This window comes from Myxine glutinosa, chromosome 6, assembly GCF_964187855.1.
Source record: "Myxine glutinosa chromosome 6, kmMyxGlut1.1, whole genome shotgun sequence".
Classification (NCBI taxonomy): domain Eukaryota; kingdom Metazoa; phylum Chordata; class Myxini; order Myxiniformes; family Myxinidae; genus Myxine; species Myxine glutinosa.
The window spans coordinates 112,016,855-112,040,964 of NC_136266.1; the positions used below are offsets into that span (position 1 = coordinate 112,016,855).

At 45.9% G+C, this 24,110-nt stretch overlaps 1 protein-coding gene across 3 annotated transcripts in view; it reads left to right on the forward strand.

Annotated features, from left to right (window-relative positions):
- LOC137430197 (uncharacterized) overlaps nucleotides 1-24,110 on the forward strand; it is a 50,170-nt gene that overhangs the window by 3,862 nt on the left and 22,198 nt on the right. For 2 of the 3 annotated variants that reach the window (XM_078780404.1, XM_068120863.2), the window contains 11 exons: nucleotides 2,347-2,393; nucleotides 3,940-4,011; nucleotides 5,548-5,601; nucleotides 5,743-5,796; nucleotides 6,850-6,935; nucleotides 7,076-7,140; nucleotides 9,220-9,334; nucleotides 14,957-15,021; nucleotides 23,497-23,545; nucleotides 23,640-23,835; nucleotides 23,936-23,967. In XM_078780404.1, coding sequence (XP_078636530.1) covers nucleotides 2,347-2,393; nucleotides 3,940-4,011; nucleotides 5,548-5,601; nucleotides 5,743-5,796; nucleotides 6,850-6,935; nucleotides 7,076-7,140; nucleotides 9,220-9,334; nucleotides 14,957-15,021; nucleotides 23,497-23,545; nucleotides 23,640-23,835; nucleotides 23,936-23,967 — 835 coding nt within the window. The remainder of the gene's footprint in view (nucleotides 1-2,346; nucleotides 2,394-3,939; nucleotides 4,012-5,547; nucleotides 5,602-5,742; nucleotides 5,797-6,849; nucleotides 6,936-7,075; nucleotides 7,141-9,219; nucleotides 9,335-14,956; nucleotides 15,022-23,496; nucleotides 23,546-23,639; nucleotides 23,836-23,935; nucleotides 23,968-24,110) is intronic. The other variant, XM_078780405.1, reaches the window with a different exon arrangement.

Genomic DNA, 24,110 nt, shown 5'->3' on the forward strand with positions numbered 1-24,110 from the left:
AGCCTGGAACAGAGGGAGAGAAAAATGTGACTGCTCGCAGTGAAGGCCAGCACGGAGAGAGCACAAATTGCGACCGCCTGTGACCAGCTTGGGACAGAAAGAGAGAGAGAGAGTATTCAAATGCATCTGCCTTCCATGAACACCAGGAACCGAGAGACAGAAAATGGCGGGACGTGTCCTTTTTTACTCCCCTGTCTCGAACGTTCTCTCCGACGTCACACTTGCTCCAATCACCGAGCGCCACCCGCTCACCTCATCCAATCGTCCTCCGGGGCGTGGCCTCACGGTCACTCTTCGCGCCCATCGAGATGATTCGCTGGGTGATATCGGTGGTAGTGTGCACGATGATGGAACTATGAGTCACCTCTACCTCTATTCATGCACCCATAAATTTTATTATCGGGAATTTAGAATGGTGCGGCACGGTCTGATCTTTTCAATGACCTGATCTAACATAAGTAAGAGTAATAATAATTGGCAATAATAAGTATAATAACATGACCCCTTGCCGATCACATAGGGGACGGGTGTACTTGTGTGAACAAATTTCAAATTCCTGCTTAACTACTCCTAGGAAGGCAATGGCAAACTACCCAATATAAGCGTTGCAAAAAAAACTGCTTTGGCAGCTCCAATGCTCTGTAACAGAGTTTGTAACATCAGAATCAGAATATGATCAATCTTTGCTTTCAGCAAATAAGTTGAATTCCACTTAAATTTAACACATTCTATATGCACCCACGTGTAAGTACAGTATATACTTATGTTAAAGAGTCAGTTTCTATATACCTATATAAATGCAGGTTGCACAATTGTGTCTGAACGGGGTAAATGTCATATCCAAAACGTACACTCTTTAGGCAACACAACATGTCGAACTTAGCCTGATATGCAGACGATACAAGCATCACCTCTACTCATAGTTCCTTGGCTGAGATCGGAGAACCTACCAGAAGGACAACAGCCCCTGCAGCACCTCACAAATATAGGCTTTATGGGAGGGTGGCCACTGCCAGACAGAGGCCACTCCTGGGAAAAAGGCACATGACACCATGCCTGGAGTTTGCAAAAAGGTATGTGAAAGACTCTGAGCATGAGGTATTGTGTGGTCTGATGAGACGAAAATTGAACTATTTGGCCTGAATGCAAAGTGCTACATCTGGCGGAAACTAAGCACAGCTCATTACCCATCTAAGACCTTCCGTATCGTGAAGCATGGTGGTGGCAGCAACATGCTATGGAGACGCTTTTCAGCGGCAGGGAGTGGGAAATTTTTTTTAGGATGGAGGGAACAATTAATGTAGCCAAATAAAGGCAAATCCTTGAGGAGAACCGGCTTCAGAGTGCAAAAGTCCTTAGACTGCGATGAAGCTTTACATTCCAACAGGACAATGACCCCAATTATACAGCCAAAGCAACACATGAATGGCTTCAGAACAAGAACATGAAAGTCCTTGAGTGGTCTAGCCAAAGCCCAAACTTGAATCTCATTGAGAATCTGTGGAAAGAGTTGAAGATTGCTGAAGGAAAGACGCTCCACATCCCACTTGACAGTGCTTGAGCAAATCTCCATGGTAGAATGGGAGAAACTACCCAATTCCAGATGTGCTAAACAGATACAGACATACTTAAGAAGATGTGAAGCTGTAATCGATGCCAAAGGCGCTGCTACGAAGTATTAACTCAGGGGGTTGAATACTTATGTAAAATAGATATTTTAATATTTCATTTTTAGTTATTTTGTAAAGATTTCTAAAAAAAAAATAATTCCACTTTGACATTATGGGGTATTTTGTGTAGATCAGTGACAAAAAAAATCTCAATTTAATCCATTTAAATTTAGGCTGTAACAACAAAATGTGAAAAAGTCAAGGGGTGTGAATACTTTATGAAGGCACTGTACTTAATAATTAGTATGGGAATATTTTTTTTCTCCATCGTATATACTCATATATTGAAGAATTAAAAACTTTGGAATTTTTTGGGCTATTGTGAGTATTGTGAGTTCAATAATATGATGATGTTCAAAATGTTGGAACATTTTGATCATCGTCATATTATTGCATAGGCCTTCGTCTACACAATGTTTTAGGGTCCTAAAAATGATGAGAACTGTGCATCAAGTTAATATGTATTCCATAAAAGTTACGAGAAGCAAAATGGTTGTTCCACAGACAAAAACAGTTAAACTACACAAGTTAGGTAGATTTTTGATTGCTAGTCATGATTGCAAAGCCCTTACCATTTAAATAGTATTAAAAAAATTTGTTTTCTCGTTATATCAATATATGTTGATATTCAGTTATCAAAATACTACTGTTATCTTTTTCCATGTCTTTCGAACAGGAACTTCGACAAGCAGACATTAACCACTTTCCACTACCATGTCAGGGGTACGTGTAGTATGTCTCGATAAATGTAGTGCTGAGACAAGTTGTATTACGGAACGTTTTCGGGAATGTATTACACCTTATCCTGCTATATACTGGAGTCATATCAGATTATCAGTCTCACTATGATGGCTCATGTGTTGAAAATGTCAAGGTAAATGCTGTAGGAGGAGGATTGCTCGGTGTCTATTTTCTTACACAATTGATAACCTCTTTCAGACAAGGAGAATTCAGTAGATTGTGCATTGCAATTTCGAGTTAATTATAGTAGGGTTGACAGCAAGGTGTACAGGTAAAGGGCTCACCTTTGAGCAGTCTAGCCTGGGTTCAATTCCAGACTCCACTATAAACTGTCGAATTGGTGTTTTGCATGCAGGGAATTGGTAAATTGATCCCATGTTGTTTCCCGAAGAGTAAGTGAGTATCTCCGGCACCCTGAACAAATGACAAATTCCTGCAGAAATTACTCGCCGTCAAACATCAGGTCCAGCCATTCAGTTTGTGCAAGACTTGGGCATAAACGTTCTCAGACCGACCCCATGATAGGGTAGAAATAATTTTGGCCATGAAAGGAACTTAATGGTTGGCCTTCGTCGCCGAAGATGGTCATTCACAAGTGACATTGAGCCAACAACTAAGAATCAGCCAACAACATCAGAACATTAATTTGGTTTATCTTGTTGGACCTTCTGAACTAGACAACAACCACACTCGGAGAAAGCAAGCAGCGTAACCTGTGTCAAGGGATACCAAAGACGATCTGGGTAGGAATTAGTAATTTGTTCAGGATCCCGGAGATAGTTCACTAACTCTTCATGGAAAGACACTGTGGGATATTTAACGTCAACAAAAAAGTGAAAACATTTTGGTAGATGTGACATCCAGTTTAATGTCTATCTGAGGGTTCGCACACAGATTGGTGATTCGTCCTGCCTGTAAAGCACCACGATGACAGTTATAAGGTGGGCCGAGATTCAAACCCAGGATAGACCACTCAAAGAGGCGAGTGTGCAGACCTTTCGGCTACCCTACCAGCCATGAGTATTTTTCTGAACAGCCCAAGTATTCGGAGTGAGATTTCTTTAGGGATTGAGGCTGGGATCTGAATTTGGGTTGGGTAGTTATCTGTGCTTACCAGAGTGGGATCAGATTTGGGATTGGGATTACATTGGGATTACACCTATTGTTTGGAGTTCGCGATTCTGATTACATTTCATTCCTTTTACATAGGCAACCAGAGAGATCCAAAGGAACTGGCTTGCAATGCCAACAACAATATTTGATGCTTGTGTGCCAAATGCCAATCGAAATATCAATGTCACATCGGAAAGCAGAAGTGGTTTCATAACTTTCCCCCCTACCCGCCCAGCCTCACAAGTTGCTGAAAAATTGCTATTTTCAGTAGAAACACAGAACTGTTTTTCACACGAGCAAAATTACCGTTAGACCACAAGTGCTGTATGCTTGTTGGTAACATAAGTTTCTCATACTTTTGGATCATGCTCCAATCCACAATTCATCATAATGACTATGGAGTGGCTGTCCCCAGGAAACTTTGCAAACTTGTGGACGACATCAAAAGAGCTGATGAAAGGCGCAACTGGAAAGACATCACAAAAAAGTGAGAATTCATTCTGCAACAGGTTGATAAATTGATCTTATGTTGCAACACGTCAAGAGGAATGTTGTTCATGGTCATTCTTACTCATGCAGCGAAGATCGTGAGAAGCAGTGAATTTGTGTATTTCTTACAACCAGTACACCTGCTCCCTACAGTCATGTTATTATCCTCTATGGTGTATATAGATTACAGTAGATCTAGGCTCGTGTCTGTTAGTCTGTGGGGAACGCAAAAAGCATATAATGCCTCAAGAACGTTGGGATTCCTCCCTTTCAGTTTCAGTTTAAACAGCAGTAGCGACTGTTTATAAAGGTAATCAAACGTTTGTGGTTTATAATATTTTTCTTCTGATAGGCTTACTCCACGAAATTCCACGATAAGCTATTTATATACCTTAACATGGCATTTGCCCAAAAAAGAAAACCCCATTGGGGATGGGGGCAAGTGAAGTCACTACAACCTTCTTCATGTGACCCTTTGTTCTCCTGTTAAGTTTGGTTGATATTGGGTAAGTGACAACTGAATGTATCCCTACAGTTCATGAATATGAATGCTCCCTACAGTCATGTTATTATCCTCTATGGTGTATATAGATTACAGTAGATCTAGGCTCGTGTCTGTTAGTCTGTGGGGAACGCAAAAGCATATAATGCCTCAAGAACATTGGGATTCCTCCCTTTCAGTTTCAGTTTAAACAGCAGTAGCGACTGTTTACAAAGGTAATCAAACGTTTGTGGTTTATAATATTTTTCTTCTGATAGGCTTACTCCACGAAATTCCACAATAAGCTATTTACGTACCTTAATATGGCATTTGCCCAAAAAAGAAAACCCCTTTGGGGAGGGGGGCAAGTGAAGTCACTACAACCTTCTTCATGTGACCCTTTGTTCTCCTGTTAAGTTTGGTTGATATTGGGTAAGTGACAACCGAATGTATCGCAGTCAGACAGACAGACACCAAATTGTGTATTTCAGTGTAAAATTCAAACAAATTGCAAGGTTGGCAAAACGCCCCCTCCATATATATTTATGATACAATTATTTATTTATGGGGATGAGGCCGCCATTATGTCCCAATGTTCTCAACAGGGGAATCTTTCCCCTCATCGCATTATACTATAATTTATTGCATTCAGTTAAAAAAATGTTTTAAATACAATGAAGATATTTTGTTTGAATTGTTGAATTTCCGAATAGCGTAATGTAAACAATTTCAAAATATAAAGGTAAGAAATAGTTTTAATGACACGTCTTCGCACGCGAGTAAAATTCACGTTTTTCTCCCACGCTGCAAAACTCCTTTGAAACTTGCATAGAAGTTCAGGTACGTTGATGCCACAACTGAAAACAAAATCAGTACTGGTCACATGGTCATGATCAAATTGCTCCTGACACATACCTGTGCATGCAGTTGCTATAGGTGGGCACCCTATTGAACTTTGGTATACGTCTCGCATCATGTTAACATTTTAATATTCATATGCTGATTAAATAAAGGTCTAATGGCACGTCCTCCTGCACCTGATGCTCCTCACAGGATGCAAAGCACTTCCACGGACATCTGGCACGCAGGAAAGGGCACAGTGTCACGGTGAGGACGTCGTGCACAGACATTTCTAACTTCAACCACGGGTGAACCCCATCATACTGTTATAATATAGATGATTGAAACCTCCTCTTCCTGTTCCTCCTTGTTTCCATCATCCCCTGCATTTGTTTCATCAACGGTCAGGATCCAGCAGGTTTCTGCAGAAGTATGGAAAGCCAGCAAAGGAACAGTGTCAAGGTACAGGAACAGATCTTGTCCTCACCATATTGTATGATTTTATTTGTTCCTACGTGTTGTGCATGACTCCTCGGTCCTGTAGATTTGTCCAAAAAGATGCAGCGTTAATTGTGATCATTCTCATCAATGGACGTTAGACATTCGTTGATATACGTATTTTGAAAAGATGGAACTCTGGCTGGCCAAATGCTAAATTCCAGATAAAATTTCACGAGAGCACTTCATTGGTGGCACTTTTTCCTCCTCCAAAATGATCCAACCAACAGTCCAAAATCAGGATTGCATCCTTGTCAAATATGCATTTGCTGGATGAATCTGGCTGGAGGTGGATGCTGGAGCTGGACCTGGATGAATTTGCAAATATGCTGGATTGCAATCATTAGAGTAAGCAAGTAAGGAGAGGACAAGATGCCCTTATTGTACATGTAGAGGGAGGGGGATACCTGGGTCTCCACCTTACCCCATTGTGATTATTCCTTATTTTATTCCTGGTATGCAATTTATGTAATTGCAATTGTTCCACTCTAATGATTGTCATTGGGAATGATTGCTAATGATTGGTAATGATTGCTAATGATTGCTAATGATTGGTAATGATTGCTAATGATTGCTAATGATTGGTAATGATTGCTAATGATTGCTAATGATTGGTAATGATTGCTAATGATTGCTAATGATTGGTAATGATTGCTAATGATTGGTAATGATTGCTAATGATTGGTAATGATTGTTAATGATTGCTAATGATTGCTAATGATTGGTAATGATTGCTAATGATTGATAATGATTGGTAATGATTGCTAATGATTGCTAATGATTGCTAATGATTGGTAATGATTGCTAATGATTGCTAATGATTGCTAATGATTCGTAATGATTGGTAATGATTGCTAATGATTGCTAATGATTGGTAATGATTGCTAATGATTGGTAATGATTGGTAATGATTGGTAATGACTGCTAATGATTGCTAATGATTGGTAATGATTGGTAATGATTGCTAATGATTGCTAATGATTGCTAATGATTGCTAATGATTGTCATTCACCACAGACTGATACGAGATGCACCCCCAAAATTGCCCCCAAGAGACTACAATCCACATGGTTCTTGCCGGCGGTCAACCTGGGCCCCCACAGGTATATATCATTGTTTGAGTTCTGCTCACTTGTTGGATGCCACGTGTTATGGGTAAATGTGAAGCCTTTCCATCACGAGTGCCGTGAAGAAAACAAAGCACTTGTTGGAAACTCCGAATGCTTTTCATATCTGTCGGAAGGTTTTGTCTCCACAGAGGATGTGATGAATGAATCATCAAAGCTGGAGTTCTACAAGGTAAACAAGGCAAGTGGTTTGAAAGATTCTTCTTGATATAAGATCGAGGCTCATAGAAGAGTGAGGTGACAAAGGGGAGTAGTTGGACACGTTAAGCAAGGGAAGGAATGAACTTGAAAAGAGGAGAGGAAGGAAGGAAACACAGTAACCTTCAAGTAAGAGGGTTAGGTTAAGTAGGGTTCATGTGGGTGGGGATGTAGGGTTGATGTTGGAGGTACGATTAAAACGGGGTAGGGTTAATGGTAGAGTTGTTGTTAATGGGCGTATGGTTAATTGCATAGGGGTAGGGTTAATAGGGGTAGTGTTATGGTTAATTAGGGTTAATGGTAGAGGTATGGTTAATAGGAGTATAATTAATTGTATAGAGGTATGGTAATGGGGGTAGCGTTAAGAGTCATTTCACAGTCATCCTGTTCCACCACACCATGGCAATCCGGTTGAACAGGAATTTCATGTCCCATCACCTGTTGTGTGGGTGGCTTTATTTTTACAGATAGTGAACCAAGAAAAATAATTGTATAATTTGAGCTTAAAGTACTCTTGAGAGTAGCTCCACAAACTTATTTGCACTCATTGCTGAAAAGATTTATATATATATATATTGCAGAATAGATTGCTTGAAATAGAAAAGATTGCAGAATAGATGTCTAAGAGGCCATCTATATAATGATTATGTGTATATATATATATATAAAACACAGTTTGTGTGTGTGTGTGTGTGTGTGTGTAATGTTACCGATAGACTCCTAAACGGAGAGGCTCACGAACTTGATATTTGGCACAAACATGGCCATTGAGCCTGGTACGAACATGGTCGACCTAAAAATTTATTTCATAATATTTTTTAACCATATTTTTACCTCAGTGCATTTCAGCGAGGAATATTATGACCGGAATGGCAGAGCAGCGCGCTGATTCGCTCAGACGATCACGTGATGTTCCAACTTTGCCGCCATAATCTCACAGTTATGCGTTCGCACGTAATTCAGTTTTTTCACATTTCAGCGAGGAACATTGCCATTCACACCACATAGGTTTTTTTTCACTTTCATCTGATATTTGTGATTTATTTCAAACAATCTGTATTTCCCATCTACACGGCCATGTATTCCTATTAACGTTATGTAAAGTACATAAATTGTGTGGATTACATCATTTGTGGATGTGATCAATTGCCAGTAACCATCTATATACCTCCCCTCCCCCTCCCTCCTCCATCCCGCTCCCCCTCCCTTTCCCCCCTCCACTCCCCCTACCCTTCCCCCTCCATTCCCCCTCCACCCTACCCTCTCCCCTTCCCCCCTCCCCTCCCCCTCCCCTCCCTTCCCCTCCCCCTCCCCCTCCCTTTCCCCCATGCCCCTCCTTTTCCCCCCTACCCCTTCCTTTCCGCCCGACCCCTTCCCCATCCCCCTCCCCCTTCCCTCCCCTCCCCCTCCCCCGCCCTTTCCCCCATGCTCCTCCCTTTCCCCCTACCCCTTCCTTTCTTCCCTACCCCTTCCCCACCCCCTCCCCCTCCCCCCGCCCCTCCCCCTCCCCCTCCCTTTCCCCCATGCCCCTCCCTTTCCGCCCCACCCCTTCCCCATCCCCCTCCCCTCCCCCCTCCCCTCCCCCTCCCCTTTCCCCCATGCTCCTCCCTTTCCCCCTACCCCTTCCTTTCTGCCCTACCCCTTCCCCACCCACCTCCCCCACCCCCTCCCCCTCCCCCACCCTCCCCTCCCCCCTCTTCTCCCCTCCCTCCCGTTCCCCTCCCCTCCCCTCCCCCGCCCGGCAATGCCGGGTACTTTTGCTAGTGTGTATATATATATATATATATATATATATATATATATATATATATATGTATATACATACAGTATATCTCTCCCCTCCTTTACCCCCTCCTACTTTATCTTAATTATCCACCAACTAATGCTGGGAGATGGAGCACCTGGCTTACCTCTAGACCTCTCATAAGTTATGGCACTACCTTTGTACAGTTGTCAGACATTCTTATAAACGACATCTGTCCTTATATATCATACTGTCTGACTAACTAAAGATGTCTGATATTTGAGGTTTATTTAATTAAGCGTTCTCCTCCACCAGCAGGATGCTATTTATGATGATTGCATTGTGGAAGGTGCAACACAGCAACAGAGGAAACAGCAGATTTTCCAAAGCTTCAGTGAAGATAGAGACCAGTTGGATTCCCACAGTAAAGTAGGTAAGTGGATATTTCTCCACATTTTAGATGTGTGTTTGACATTGCAGGGTTCATTTGCACCTCGGTTAAATATCAACAATGCCTGGTAGGCAGAAGAACATCTCGCAATTCTCATCATGAGCACGACACCACAACTGGTTATCATAACGACTCTTTATATAATGACAAAACGTCTCATTACAAGGCAGAAGTGCTAAGCTAATTCATTCATCAGTTGGTGTTGTTTGCGCTTGGGTGATGCGCTGTGTTCACCTGTTTGTTGATGCGTGAATGTGTATTGTGAGGTTTTCTTTTCTGAGAGTTTGCACAGCATCAGTGATGATATATTTGTACACAGCAAGGTGTATAAATATATCCATGATGTTTCCAACTCTTTATGATGTTGGTTCAAAAGGTCATCAATAGTAAGTCCATGACTTGGCATGAAAAATTAGTTTAATCACCATTGTTTTATGTTCCTAATTATTGTACGTCACGCAACACGAAAGGTAACCTGCACCAAAAGAGATCTCACTTTGCAAAGTTTTTATTTGGCCAAAGTTGGCATTTTCTATCCCAGTAAACAGCTACAGCACTGTAATAACCCAATCAGGTTCTGCCTGATTACTGTTACTCCCATTGCCAATTTATAACAATAGAAACACCTGCTCCCTGCAGGAGCGGCCAGGAAGTGGGGAAGGGAGGGTGATGTATATGTGCATATTTACATGGTTGAGTTACATTTGTATAAAAAGTCCTTTCCCCCATAATTATACATTTTCATACTCGCTTTGCCTATGATGCTGTAGACTCGGCCATGTTATTATCCTTATTATTATTTTTACTAGCAAAGTACCCACACTCTGGGTGGGGAGAGTTTGCTCATTACTTGCGAATAAAGTGTAGTCTGTGTTTTGCAAGAAGACTGACGATGTTTGTGTGGTGTGCATCTAAAAGGTTCTAGATGGTATAAAGGTATAAAGGGTACATAACAATAGTAGTTAGGATCTCAAGGGTCGAAGAGGTCGAAAGGGTATAATCTCTAACGTCTAAAGGATGTAAATGTCTAAGGGGTCTGAAGAGATTTAAAATGTCTAAAAAGGTCAAAGTGGTCCAAAGGGTCCGAAGGTCTAAACCTCTAACTGGTCAAGCAGTCTGAATCTAAGTGGCCTTTCCGACCCAATAAATGAATCATGGCGTTACGCCATGAGCACATGCATACCGCTTCGTGACATTATGTAATAGCAGGAGTACCTGGCGTTGCCCGCTGATGCTATAATCCTGTTGGCATTTTGAAGAAATCAATTTGTTTGTTTTTCTATTTTTTGTGGGTGCCTAAAACACTTCCCTACACCAACAGAGGAATTATTAAACACGCACACACGCGCGCCCACACGAACACACACACACACACACACACACACACACACACACACACACACACACACACACACACACACACACACGGATCATGTAATATTACCTTACACATAGCTACAAATGCTCAGACACTATAGAGTGATTTAAAAAAAATAACCCAAAGAAAAAGGTATTAGCTTTTCAAGATTAAAAAATATATATATATTTTGGCCCAAAACACTCCCCGGCACTCACTGATGAAACTCTGAAAGTTTGATGAAGATCTGTTCAGTCATCTCTGAGAAAAATGGTAACACAGACACACACAGACAAACACCTCTCTAATAGTATAAATAAATAAAAACCACCTTTAGAGGCCATTTTTCCCCGCAAGCGGGGGTTGGCCTTTTTCGGGGACCGTGGTTGTTGTTGTTTTTTGGTCCCCTTTTTGAAGCAATGTTTTATGCTCTCTAATAGTATAGATATATAATAAAACCTGAGTGTCTGTCCATCCGTCCGTCCGTCCCAAAACTACTCCCTCAATTTTGGGGCTAGCCCTACCAAACCTGTGGAACATTTTGGGGGCCCAGCGGGGTGTCCTAAGGTAGGTGGGAGGTTTCATAAATTCCTCAGTACAATTGATTTTGAATTTTGATCGATACGAAGCTGCGCCCGATCTGCAAGTAAACATTATGATGAAGATTCGCTGGTTTGATAATATCTCAATACAATTGTGAGTTTAATTTTCTACCCGAACGACGCCGCTTTTACCCATCCTACGGTGGGTGGGAAGTTTCATAAATCTTGCAATACAATTATGATTTTGACTTTCCATTTGTACGAATTGTTTGGTATCTGCTCTTTCTCGCCAGGAGATTAGTCTGTATTGGTTGTCACGTCAGATCGGTCAATATTAGTTTACCTCACAAGTGTTTTTAACATTTTATTTTGTTATATTGATGCTATAGTACTAATTACCTCTGTCACCGAAGGTGGATGGAGGTTATGTTTTCACCCCTGTCTGTCAGTTTGTCTGTGAACAAAATATCTCAAAAAGTTGGAGACGAATTCGGACGAAATTTAACAGAAAGGTAGTGTATGTGACACGGACGACATTATTAGATTTTGGTGAAGATCCGGATTCGGATCCGGCTACTAGAATTATTTAAGTGATTCTTCACCATTGGGAGATCGGGCCAAAAACTATACATAGCAGGAAATCTCAAAAAGTTGTCGACGAATTCGGACGAAATTTAGCAGAGAGGTAGTGTATGTGACACGGACGACATTATTAGATTTTGGTGAAGATCCGGATTCGGATCCGGCTACTAGAATTTTTAAAGTGATTCTTCACCATTGGGAGATCGGGCCAAAAACTATACATAGCAGGAAATCTCAAAAAGTTGTCGACGAATTCGGACGAAATTTAGCAGAGAGGTAGTGTATGTGACACGGACGACATTATTAGATTTTGGTGAAGATCCGGATTCGGATCCGGCTACTAGAATTTTTAAAGTGATTCTTCACCATTGGGAGATCGGGCCAAAAACTATACATAGCAGGAAATCTCAAAAAGTTGGAGACGAATTCGGACGAAATTTAACAGAGATGTAGCGTATGTGACACGGACGACATTATTAGATTTTGGTGAAGATCCGGATTCAGATCCGGCTACTAGAATTTTTAAAGTGATTCTTCACCATTGGGAGATCGGGCCAAAAACTATACATAGCAGGATATCTCAAAAAGGTTATGGACGGATTTGGACGAAACTTGGTGAAGAGAAGAGGTGTATGACAAGGACTAATCGATTCGATTTTGGTGAAGATCTAATTATGCATTGAGATACGAGAATTATTTAATTCTAAAAATGATTCTTCACCATTGAGAGATGGGGTGAAAAGCGTTATATAAAATGATATTTAAAATAGTTATGGACGAGTTATGACTAAACTAGGTGGACGAGTTTGTTAGATGACAAGAACAAGCCGATTATATGTTGGTTCAGGTCCAAATCCAGATCCGGCCTATCAGTGGATACAAAACATAAACTGTTCAGCCTGGTGGAGGTTTGCGTTCTACTAAGTTCCGTTCTAGTTTGTGATTGGAATGATGCTGTTTGAAATGAAAATATAGGGAGATTGATTTTAAAACAAAATGAGGAAATAACGTGAGGGTTTCCTTCCGGTTTCGGCATTTGCGGTTTTGCCATTGATTGCGTGTGGAAATATTCAGCTGCAGGAAGTTTTTTGCCCAAGTCATCCATTCTTTTTTTGTCAATGCCTGATGTTCGCCTGAAGGTGGCATAGGAATGTGTGGAATGTGGAATGTATTGGTGCATGGTTTGCCATTCACTGTTTGTTACCCAAGATATATATATATATATACAGTGCATTCAGAAAGTATTCAGACCCCTTCACTTTTTTCACATTTTGTTATGTTGCAGCCTTATGCTGAAATCGTTTAAATTCATTTTTTCCCTCATCAATCTACACTCAACACCCCATAATGACAAAGAGAAAACAGGATTTTAGAAAGTTTTGCTAATTTATTAAAAAGAAAAAACCGAAATAACACATTTACATAAGTATTCAGACCCTTTGCTATGACACTTGAAATTTAGCTCAGGTGCCTCCCATTTCTCTTGATCATCTTTGAGATGTTTCTACACCTTGATTGGAGTCCAGCTGTGGTAAATTCAATTGATTGGACATGATTTGGAAAGGCATACACCTGTCTATATAAGGTCTCACAGCTGACAATGCATATCAGAGCAAAAACCAAGCCATGAGGTCGAAGGAACTGCCTGCAGAGCTCAGAGACAGTATTGTGTCGAGGCACAGATCTGGGGAAGCCTACAAAAAATCTCTGCTGCATTGAAGGTTCCCAAGAGCACAGTGGCCTCAATAATTCTTAAATGGAAGAAGTTTGGAACAACCAGGACTCTTCCTAGAGCTGGCCGCCCGGTCAAACTGAGAAATTGGGGGAGAAGGGCCTTGGTAAGAGAGGTGACCAAGAACACGATGGTCACTCTGGCGGAGCTCCAGAGATCCTGTGTGGAGATGGGAGAAACTTCCAGAAGGACAGCCATCACTGCAACACTCCACCGATCTGGGCTTTATGGCAGAGTGGCCAGACAGAAGCCTCTCATCAGTGAAAGACACACGAAAGTCCGCTTGGAGTTTGCAAAAAAGCACCTAAAGGACTCTCAGACTGTGAGAAGCAAGATTCTTGTGGGCAAGAACATGTATGGCATAAACCAAACTCGGTGGCTAATGGTTAGAGCATCCGCTTTGAGTCTGATAGGTCGGTGTTTTCAAACCCCGAAAAACGCCCCGTGCTGCTTCCTTGCTTGACATTCAGCATTTAAAACGATGTAGCACAGACAAACAACGCTGGGAAGGCAATGGCAAACCGTCCAGTATAAACCTTGTCAAGAAGCTGCTTCAGTAGCACCACCGCTTTATAAAGACTATGGTACATCAAATCAAATGAAATATATGACATAAGATGAGGGTGATGGGATTACATATAGTTGAGAAAAAAATGTGCATCCAACCAAAAAATAGTAACGAGGTCTCAGGAATGACCAGGAACGGGGAGGACTTACCCTCGAAGTTTTGGAATAAACAAGTGAGAGCAGATCCGGTCTCCGGTGACATTTCAACTTTTTCCAAAACGAACTTCCTCGGGCCAATAGACAAAATTCAGGAGGGAAGAGCGACATTGGTTTGGACTTGAGCACCAGTTTTTGTTCATCCGAGACACTTATTGGAAAGATTGTGGAGCAGTGCAAACAATGGATTAAAAGAGGAGGATTCGGGACAAAAGTGTTACTGATTGAATTTGTATGGCGCGGCCTGAATACCGAGTGTGGAAATGGAAAAGTGCCTTCTTTACCGGACTCGGTGGCAACATGGTTCGAGTGTCTGTTCTGAGTTTAGGTAGTCAGCGGTTTGAACCCCGACCGAGTCGTGCTAAAGACTCCAAACGTGGTACGTGCGCTTCCTCCTTCCTTGATGCTCAGCATTTCAAAGGATAGAGCACGGACATAAGTTGGTCATGAAGGAGACAATTTTTCAAAGAAAAGGACAAGATGTTGTATTTGAAGAGATGAAGGAAAGAAAGATGAGGGCTTTGCTGGTACATAGTTCAAGGTGGTGTGTGTGTGTGTGTGTGTGTGTGTGTGTACTTTTATAAATAACGTTATTGTTTCTTCTTCGTCATTCATCTGTGATTAAAACAGTTTTGCATCATAAGTTACGTCCTTGATATCCCATGTAGCTGATGCTGGACAAGGTCCTGGAGACGGAGCAAGAATTTCTGTTGAAAAAGGAAAAAATGTACAGGTGAGTTTATGTATGTCGAGTTAATATTCCTATTACAGTGTTGTATTATGATTTATGCATCTGCATGTGGAACCAATGGTCCTTCACATAATATTTATGGTCAGGTTTTTGTCATTGTTATAATATATAATAAAAATAACCACCTTTAGAGGCCATTTTTCCCCGCAAAGCGGGGGTTGGCCTTTTTCGGGAACCGTGGTTGTTGTTGTTTTTCGGTACCCGTTTTGAAGCAATGTTTTACGGCCGGATGCCCTTCCTGCCGCCAACCCTTTTTGCCGCCTTTAACGACAAACAGGGAATTACCAGTGAACTGGTACTCAATTGTTACAATTACCAGTGAATTGTTACAATGCATTAATCCAAGGGGTTCCCAACCATTTCCTTAATGTGATCCCATTCAAACAGCTGATGATTATTGTGACCCCAACATCATGCACACAAGATCAACAGGTAACTGTTGGTAACATGGCCTTATAAGGAACTATCAGATGTACCCGGTGCTGTTCACATCCTGTTGGCATTTTGAAGAAACCAAATTTTAGGTTTTTTACTTATTTGTTGTGGGGGGCCTAAAACACTTCCCTATACCCACTAAAGATTGGGGTCAGGGAGTATGTAATATTACCTTTCACATATCTACAAAGGCTTAGGAATTGTGGAGTGATTAAAAACAATCCAATTTTTTGTTTTCAAAATTGTTTAAAATTCTTTTTTCCTAAAATACTCCCTTGACACCTCTGATTAACCTCTGAAAGTTTGAGGAAGATCCGTTCGGCCATCTCTGAGAAAAAGCAAAATGGTGACACACACAGACATGCAAACATCTCTCTGGAGTACAAATGATGCGGTCTGGAAAATGAAATTTCATCATGCATCCATTTACTGATTCGTACGCGTGTCGCATTTGTGTTTGAACATTTGAGCCACAACACTCGAAGTTTGGTTTTGTGGTAGACACGGCATACCACATTTCAGAAGTTAGCATTAATAATAATAATAATAATACATTTATTTTATTTAGCGCTTTTCAAGAAGCCCAAAGGCGCTTTGACAGAGTACAAAAAACAAGTGCAAAAAGACAAAAATCAATAGGTAAATAATCAAAGCAAAAGGAAGGAGAAGGAGAAGAGATAGTCAGGGGTTAAATGCTGTGGGTTAAATGTTGAATGCAGTGTTGAACAGGTGGGTCTTGAGTGATGTTTTGAATGTGGTGAGTGAGGAGGAGTCTCTGATGGTGTGAGGTAGTGAGTTCCAGAGGGTGGGAGCAGCGATGGAGAAGGCCCTGTCCCCCCAGGATCTGAATTTGGTCCGGATGGGGGTGGGGGGGGGGGGGGGGGAATCAGGAGGTTGGTACCAGCAGAGCGGAGGTTGCGGGTGGGAGTGTGTCTGGAGAGGAGGTCAGTCAGGTAGGATGGGGCCAGGTTATGGAGGGCTTTGTATGTCAAGAGGAGGATTTTGTACTGGATTCTCTGGGGGATAGGGAGCCAGTGAAGCTTGTAAAGGACGGGGGTGATGTGGTCACGGGTTCGGGAATGGGTGAGTAGACGGGCAGCGGAGTTCTGAATGTATTGGAGTTTATTGGTGATTATTGAGGGTGAACCATAGAGGAGGCTGTTGCAGTAGTCCAGGCGGGAGGTGAGGGTGGTCGGGCAGGGACACGATAGATGGAGCACAGGACCGGCTAAGCTCTTTTATTGGTGATGTCCGTCAGACCTCGGGTGATGGTTTCATGTGCAGGAAATACAAAATGGATGAATTTGAAGTTGTCGCAGAGATATCTCAATGGAATCCACCCTTTTATCAAGACCTCGTCATACTTTAAGGACAACCAGCACTATTTTAAAGACACCTAGTTATCGTTTCTGATAAAGTAGCCCTAGTTTACAAAAACTAGTCTTGATTCGAGGAAACCACAAACTAGTTTAAGAAAAGCTAGTCCTAGTTCATCAAAACCTAGCCCTAGTTTAAGGAAAACTAGTCATATTTGGAGGAAACCTATATTTGAATTTAAGAATAACTAGTCCTATTTTATTGGTAAATAATATTATTTCCTGGGAGGACAACGCCAAACCACCCAGATCCTTGAGGCTGCTCTGGCAGATTAGAAATTAGATTAGATTTAATTCAAGGATTCGTCTTAATTCAAGGAAACCTCAAACTAGTTTTTTTTTAAACGTCATATTTTATCAAAACCTCGTCATATTTAATGAAACCTTAGTCCTGGCTTGTCTGACAGGAAGGCACAGATGTCGCACACTTACCTTTGAGCTGTCTGGTCCGGATTAGATTCTCGATCTGAATTGGTGCTTTGATCAGTCAGATCGGTGCTTTGCAGGAAGAATGTCGCATCACAAAGTGTCACGTCTCGGATGGATGTCAAGCACAGTGTCACATCTGCGAGCATCAGCTGGTAGACCTTAAATAACCCATGATGTCTTTCAACTAAGGGTAGGCAAGTTATCACCAGCACCCTGAACAAGTCACAAACTCCTGCTCGGACTTGGTCACTATAAATACCTCTCAATGATAGTTTAGGGAGCACTTCGTCCTTCAGTGGACTGAAAGGAGTTGGAAGAAGGAAGAGGAAGAAGTACTTGTTTCGATGATACTTTGACCTAGTTTAAGGAAACATCATCCTGCTATGATAATATCAACTAGAACGCCACTCAGTAGAGCGCATACTCCCGCCGTGGGTCAAGTTGGAATAGTACGATTTCACAAAAGTTTCAGGGATTAGTTCAGTGACAACACAAGACAAGACAACACAAGACAGACACTGCACAGATATATATTTAGAATATATAGAAGATAATGTTTAAAAAAAAACAGGGCAATTTCACTTACATTTTCGGATTCAGCGTTCAATTCTATTTCAGTGAGTGTATTTTGAGGCATGTGTGACTTCAAATAAAATTGTAAGCCAGGAAAAACGTTCGTTTCATTCCTTAGGGATACAACATGTAAAACTGGCCCAAACGTCAAAACAAAACTCGCTCATTTTAAGTCGTACAAGCTAATGCGACCACTCATTCTTCTGGGAAGAATCCTGTGCACATGCTTGTCACACTTATAGGTCACCTAAGTCTTTATAAGTTCATCAAATACTGACACCGCGATTGACATTCGCTGAGGTAAACTAAATGTTGATATCTCTTCTGAGGTAAAAGAAAAAAAAGAAAAAAAACGTTTTAAAGCATTATACGTATCAAACGATACATTTTATGAAACGGGGAAACCGAATACACACTTTGGTGGTTTTAAAATGACAGAATATGTCTTTATTAGAAGAAAAAAAAAGAACCTTGAAGACGACGCTGCAAACAAAATACACCGCTTTAACGCATAACCACGAGTTTAAACTACATTTACAACAAATATGAAAACTATTTTCATATCACAATAGTAAATATAGTGAAGTGCGGTGCTACGCGCGCTACTTGCTTAGCAAGGAGGAAGCGGACAACGCGGTAAGTTAAAAGAGTCTTTATTTCAAGAGCTACACTGCAGCACTGGAGCGCTCCGGGCTGCGCGCCCGGTGTATATCCCGCGGCCACGCCTACCCCTCGGGCGTGGCCGCCGCCCACTTGGTGCACGGAATGATGCCATCACGCCAGTGAGCTTTCGTGTCCGCCACACGCGCCCCCCCAAAATTCCCGCGCACCTGGAGGGCCAGTTTGTGGGGCAAACAGATGACCCGGCCGAAGCGCCCTCTGGAGACCGGCGGCGTCCGGGGTGCAGGGATGCCAGCTGGGATGCCTCCGGCTGCACCCGGGATGGGTGCCGGACCGGGGGGCGGCGTGCCGGCGGGGCTGGGCGGTGCCAGGGGTCCGCCGGCAGGGGGGCGGCCTCGACGCGGGGGCCGAGCCACCAGCGGTGGGTGGTCCACGTCGAGGTGGGCCGGCTTGAGGCGATCCACTGAGACGTGGTCGGGAGTACCGCCGATGTCCAAGGTGAAATGTTTCACCCCGGTCTCCAGCACGCGGAAAGGCCCGTCGTACGGGGGCCGCAGTGGTGTCCGGTGGGCGTCGTGCCGGACGAAGACGTACTCCGCGGTGCGAAGCTCCGGGGCGACGTGCGTAGGTGGGTGCCCGTGGTGCGCCGTCGGCACCGGGGCGAACCTCCGGGCGGTCTCCTGAAGCGCGGAGCGCTCCTGCGCCGCGGACCATGGTGCCGTGGGGTCGGGGAGGAACTCGCCCGGCACCCGCAGCGGTTGTCCGAAGACCAACTCCGCCGCGGATGCGCGCAGGTCGTCCTTGGGCACCGTCCGGAGGCCCAGCAGGACCCAGGGGAGCCTGTCGACCCAGCCACCGTCGCGGAGGGTGGCCCGGAGCGCGGCCTTCAACGAGCGGTGGAACCGCTCGCACAGGCAGTTGGCCTGGGGGTGGTAGGCCGTGGTTCGGTGCAGCTGGACCCCGAGCCCCCGCGCGACCGCCCCCCCGAGCTCCGAGGTGAACTGGGGGCCGCGGTCAGAAGAGATGTCCGAGGGGGCACCGAACCGGGCGACCCAGGTGGCGATGAACGCCTGCGCGACGTCCGCCGCAGTCGTCGCCGACAAAAGGCACGCACCGGGTGGTGGGGTCCACCATGGCGAGGACATGGGTGAAACCCCGCGAGGGGGGCAGAGGTCCCACCAGGTCCACGTGAACGTGGTCAAACCTACGTTCCGGCACCGTAAACGGGGCCAATGGGGCCTGGGTGTGTCGGTGCACCTTCGCGCGCTGGCACGTGAGGCACGTCCTGGTCCAGCCGCGGACGGCCTTCCGGAGGCCATGCTAGACAAACTTGTCGGCGACCAAACTCTGGGAGGCCTTCGTGCCCGGGTGGGACAGGCCGTGGATGGCGTCAAAAAACCCGGCGCTGCTAGCCCACGGGCATGATGGGGCGAGGCCACCCGAGGGAGACGTCGCACAAGAGGGCCATGCCCGCGCCGTCGAATGGCACCTCGGCGACGCGGAGGCCCGTGACGGCGGTCCGCAAGGCCTGGACGCCGGGGTCGGCGGCCTGGTCCGCCGCCATCCGGGCATAGTTGATGCCAAGGTCGACTGCGAGGGCGACGGACCGGGAAAGGCAATCCGCCACCGGGTTGTCCTTCCCCGCGACGTGCCGGATGTCTGTCGTATATTCGGACACGGCCGAGAGGTGACGTTGCTGCCGGGCCGACCACGGCTCGGCGACCTTGCCCATCGCGAAGACCAGTGGCTTGTGGTCGACGAAGGCCGTGAACGCACGGCCCTCGAGCAGATGGCGGAAGTGCCTGACCGCTAGGTGAAGCCCGAGCAACTCGCGGTCGAAGGTACTATAACAGCGTTCGGGCGGGCGAAGCTGCCGGCTGAAGAACGCCAGCGGTTGCCAGGCACCACGCACTCATTGCTCGTGCACCGCGCCCACCGCGTAGTCCGAGGCGTCGGTGGTGAGGGCGATCGGTGCATCGGGCGCCGGTGCGCGAGCATGGTGGCGTTGGCCAAGGCGAGCTTCGCGCCGACGAACGCCGCGTCCATCTGCTCAGTCCAGGTAACGTCACCTTTGCCCGGCTTCCCTCGGAGGGCCTCGTGCAAGGGGCGCAGGAGCTGGGCGATGCGGGGCAGGAACCGATGGTAAAAGTTTACCATGCCGAGGAACTCCTGGAGCCCCTTGATCGTGCGGGGGTGTGGAAACCCCTCCACCGCCTCCACCCTGGCTGGTAGGGGGACGGCCCCGTGCCTGGTGACGCGGTGCCCCAAAAAGTCGATGTCGGCGACGCCGAACCGGCACTTGGCGGGGTTCACGATGAGGCCATGCTGGCCCAGGCGTTCGAAAAGCGTGCGGAGATGGTGAAGGTGTTCTTCGCGGGACGCGCTGGCGACGAGGATGTCGTCCAGGTAGACGTACAGAAAATCCAAGTTGCGCAAGACGCTGTCCATTAGTCGCTGAAACGCCTGAGCCGCATTCTTCAAACCGAAGGGCATCCGAAGAAATTCGAAAAGTCCGAATGGCGTGATGACCACTGTCTTCGGGATGTCCTCCGGCCTGATGGGGACCTGATGGTAGCCGCGTATGAGGTCCACCTTTGAAAAGAAGGACATGCCCGCCAACCGGGCGGAGAAGTCCTGGATGTGGGGGACGGGGTAGCAGTCGGGGGTGGTGGCGTCGTTGAGGCGCCGGTAGTCCCCGCACGGTCGCCATCCCCCGCCGGGCTTTGGCACGATGTGGAGCGGCTACGCCCAAGCACTCTCAGAGCGTCGCACGATGCCGAGCCGCTCCAGCGTAGCGAACTCCGCTTTAGCTACCGCGAGCTTCGTCAGCTCGAGGCGGCGTGCCCGGGCGTAGACCGGTGGCCCGGCGGTGGGGATGTGGTGTTCCACCCCGTGCTTGACAGCCCCCGCCGAGAAGGTGGGCCGCGTAAGGGCCGGGAAGCTGGCGAGGAGGCGGGTGAATTCGTCCGCTACCGGAAGCGTACAAACTAACCTCGCCGGGACCGAACCGCTCAGCAAGCCGCTTGGCGAGCCACTCGGTGAGCCGCTCAGTGAGCCGCTCAACGAGCTGCTCAGCGCGCAAGCAAGCGAGCTGAACGTTTCAGCCTGGACAAGGCGTCTGTTCTTCACATCTACCAACAACCCGTTTGCACAGAGGAAATCCGGACCGAGCAGTGCCATGGGGACACTAGCGGTTACGAACGTCCACGTGAAGCATTGCCTTCTGAACCGCAGGGAGAGGCAGCGCTTCCCGAATGTGCGTATGGGTGTTCCGTTCACGGCAAGCAATGCGGGGCCCCGGCCCGCGGTTCGCTTGTCGGACGTAGAGGCAGGGATAACGCTCACCTGTGCACCCGTGTCGCATAGGAAACGGCACCCGGACAAGGTGTCCGTTATAAAAAGAAGGCTGCCGAAATGGCCGACGCTCAGGGCCGCTACCGAGCGCCGGCTTTGTAGTTTCCCGACTTGCCGAAGGAGCACGGCGGGCGACAATTCCTCGCCTTGTGGCCAAACTGGTGTGGAAATGGCACCAGGTTTGCGGCGAAGGCGGAGGCCGCGGTTTTCGCGGTGGTGGTGGGCGTGGCGTGGCGGCGGCCACGCGGTGTGCATCAGCCTCGAGATCCATGAGGTGTGGTGCATCAGCATCAGGGTCAGCCTCGGGATGCGCGACGGCCGCGCCAAAACTCGCCTGCGTGTCCAAAGCTGCGAAGAACTTGTCGGCCTCGGCAGCGAGAGCTCGGGGTTCCGTCGTCGCAGAACCGGCCAACGCGAGGCGTACTCGTGCAGGCAGCTGGCGTCGAAATAACGCCCGGAATAGAGCATTCGGGGTTTCGTCACCCATCAGCGACAGCATATGGTCCATGCGGACCGACGGTCGTGTGTCACCGAGCTTGGGGAGGTCCAGGAGGCGGTCGGCCCGTGCGTCCACCGTGAGGCCCAACGTGGCGAGGAGGAGACGCATGATTGCCTCGTACCTGCCGTCGGCCGGTGGGTTCCTCAGGACCGACACGACGCGGGTGGCCGTGCCGGGCCCGAGGGAGGCGACCACATGGCAGTACATGGTCTCGTCCACCGTGATGCCTCGAAGTCGGAACTGGGCTTCTGCCTGCAGGAACCATACTTCAGCTTAAGCCTCCCAGAACGCGGGGAGTTTGATCGTAACCGCATTGGTTGCCATTGCGATGGCGTATTCGGTTGGTCAGCGACGGCTGATCCAACGTCGGAGGGTCACCAATGAAGCGCGGTGCTACGCGCGCTACTTGCTTAGCAAGGAGGAAGCGGCCAACGTGGTAAGTTAAAAGAGTCTTTATTTCAAGAGCTCCACTGTAGCACTGGAGCGCTCCGGGCTGCGTGCCCGGTGTATATCCCGCGGCCACGCCTACCCCTCGGGCGTGGCCGCCGCCCACTTGGTGCGCGGAATGATGCCATCACGCCAGTGAGCTTTCGTGTCCGCCACAATAGAATATATAGAACATAATGTAAAAAAAAAATGAGCCCTATCTTCCAATGGTAAATAATCCTTCAAAAAATTCCTGGATCCGGAATAATATCCTGAGCTTCACCAAAAACTAATCAATTCTTCCTTATCCCAAGGGCAACCATCCCACCAACTTTCATCCAAATCCGTTCAGAACTTTTCCAGATATCTTGTTCACAAACACACGAACACACACACGCATGGACACGATCGAATGCATTACTCCCTGGCGGGAGTAAATATTACTCTAAACAAGTTCCCCTACTTGAAGGAAACCATATCCTTTCAAAAGGAAACTTCATTCAGAATTCGAAACACATTTCCTTAGTTTGAGGAAACTTTACCAGTTCTTGTGCAACCATGTCCTAGATTGTATTGACCATTACATTCCTGTTGTACCTACTCTACACAGTAACCAGGAAGTAACTTGTCTTTACCAACCTGTATGTTCGCCATTCTCGTGTATTAGCATGATATAAGACTCATTCTTGATTGTAGAAACACTTATTTTCTCGAATACAAGTTGGATAAATGACTCCCTTGTAGGATGAAGATTATATTGTATACGAAGAGAGCAGTGATGACAATTCAGAAGGTAAGAAACACCAACATTCTAAAAGTAAAAAATATTTGGACAAGACCAGGTGGACAAGCTCAAAAATGATTCTTCTCTTTCAAATGTTTTCAAGATTCCGACGACCCATTCGTTGATGTTCCAATCATGTTGGAAAGTTCTGAGAACATTGAGAAAAGCTGTAGAGATGGATCACCCCATCCCAAGAACTGCGAAGGTGAAGACAGCACCACTGCAGAGTTACCATCTCTGCACAGGAATCACGATTTCCAGCACTCTTTTTACTTGCAGGAATCTTCGACAAAGCACAGGTAATACTTGAAAATGTCATGAATTTGGCTTGCTCCAGGGAATGATTGTAAAGGAGGTGATGGCCTTGTCTAACTTCTTGCTGTGGTTTTTCTTTTCGAGCTCACTCCCACGATATACATCACTTCAAAAAAGTAAGCCATTGCATAACTACATGTGATTACTTTATACTGAGCACTGGGAAATAGATTCAGAGGACATACTATTGAAATTCGAGCTTTTTATATGCAATGCTAGACTGTCCTCTCTGAAATCCCAACTTGTTTCAAAACCCTTC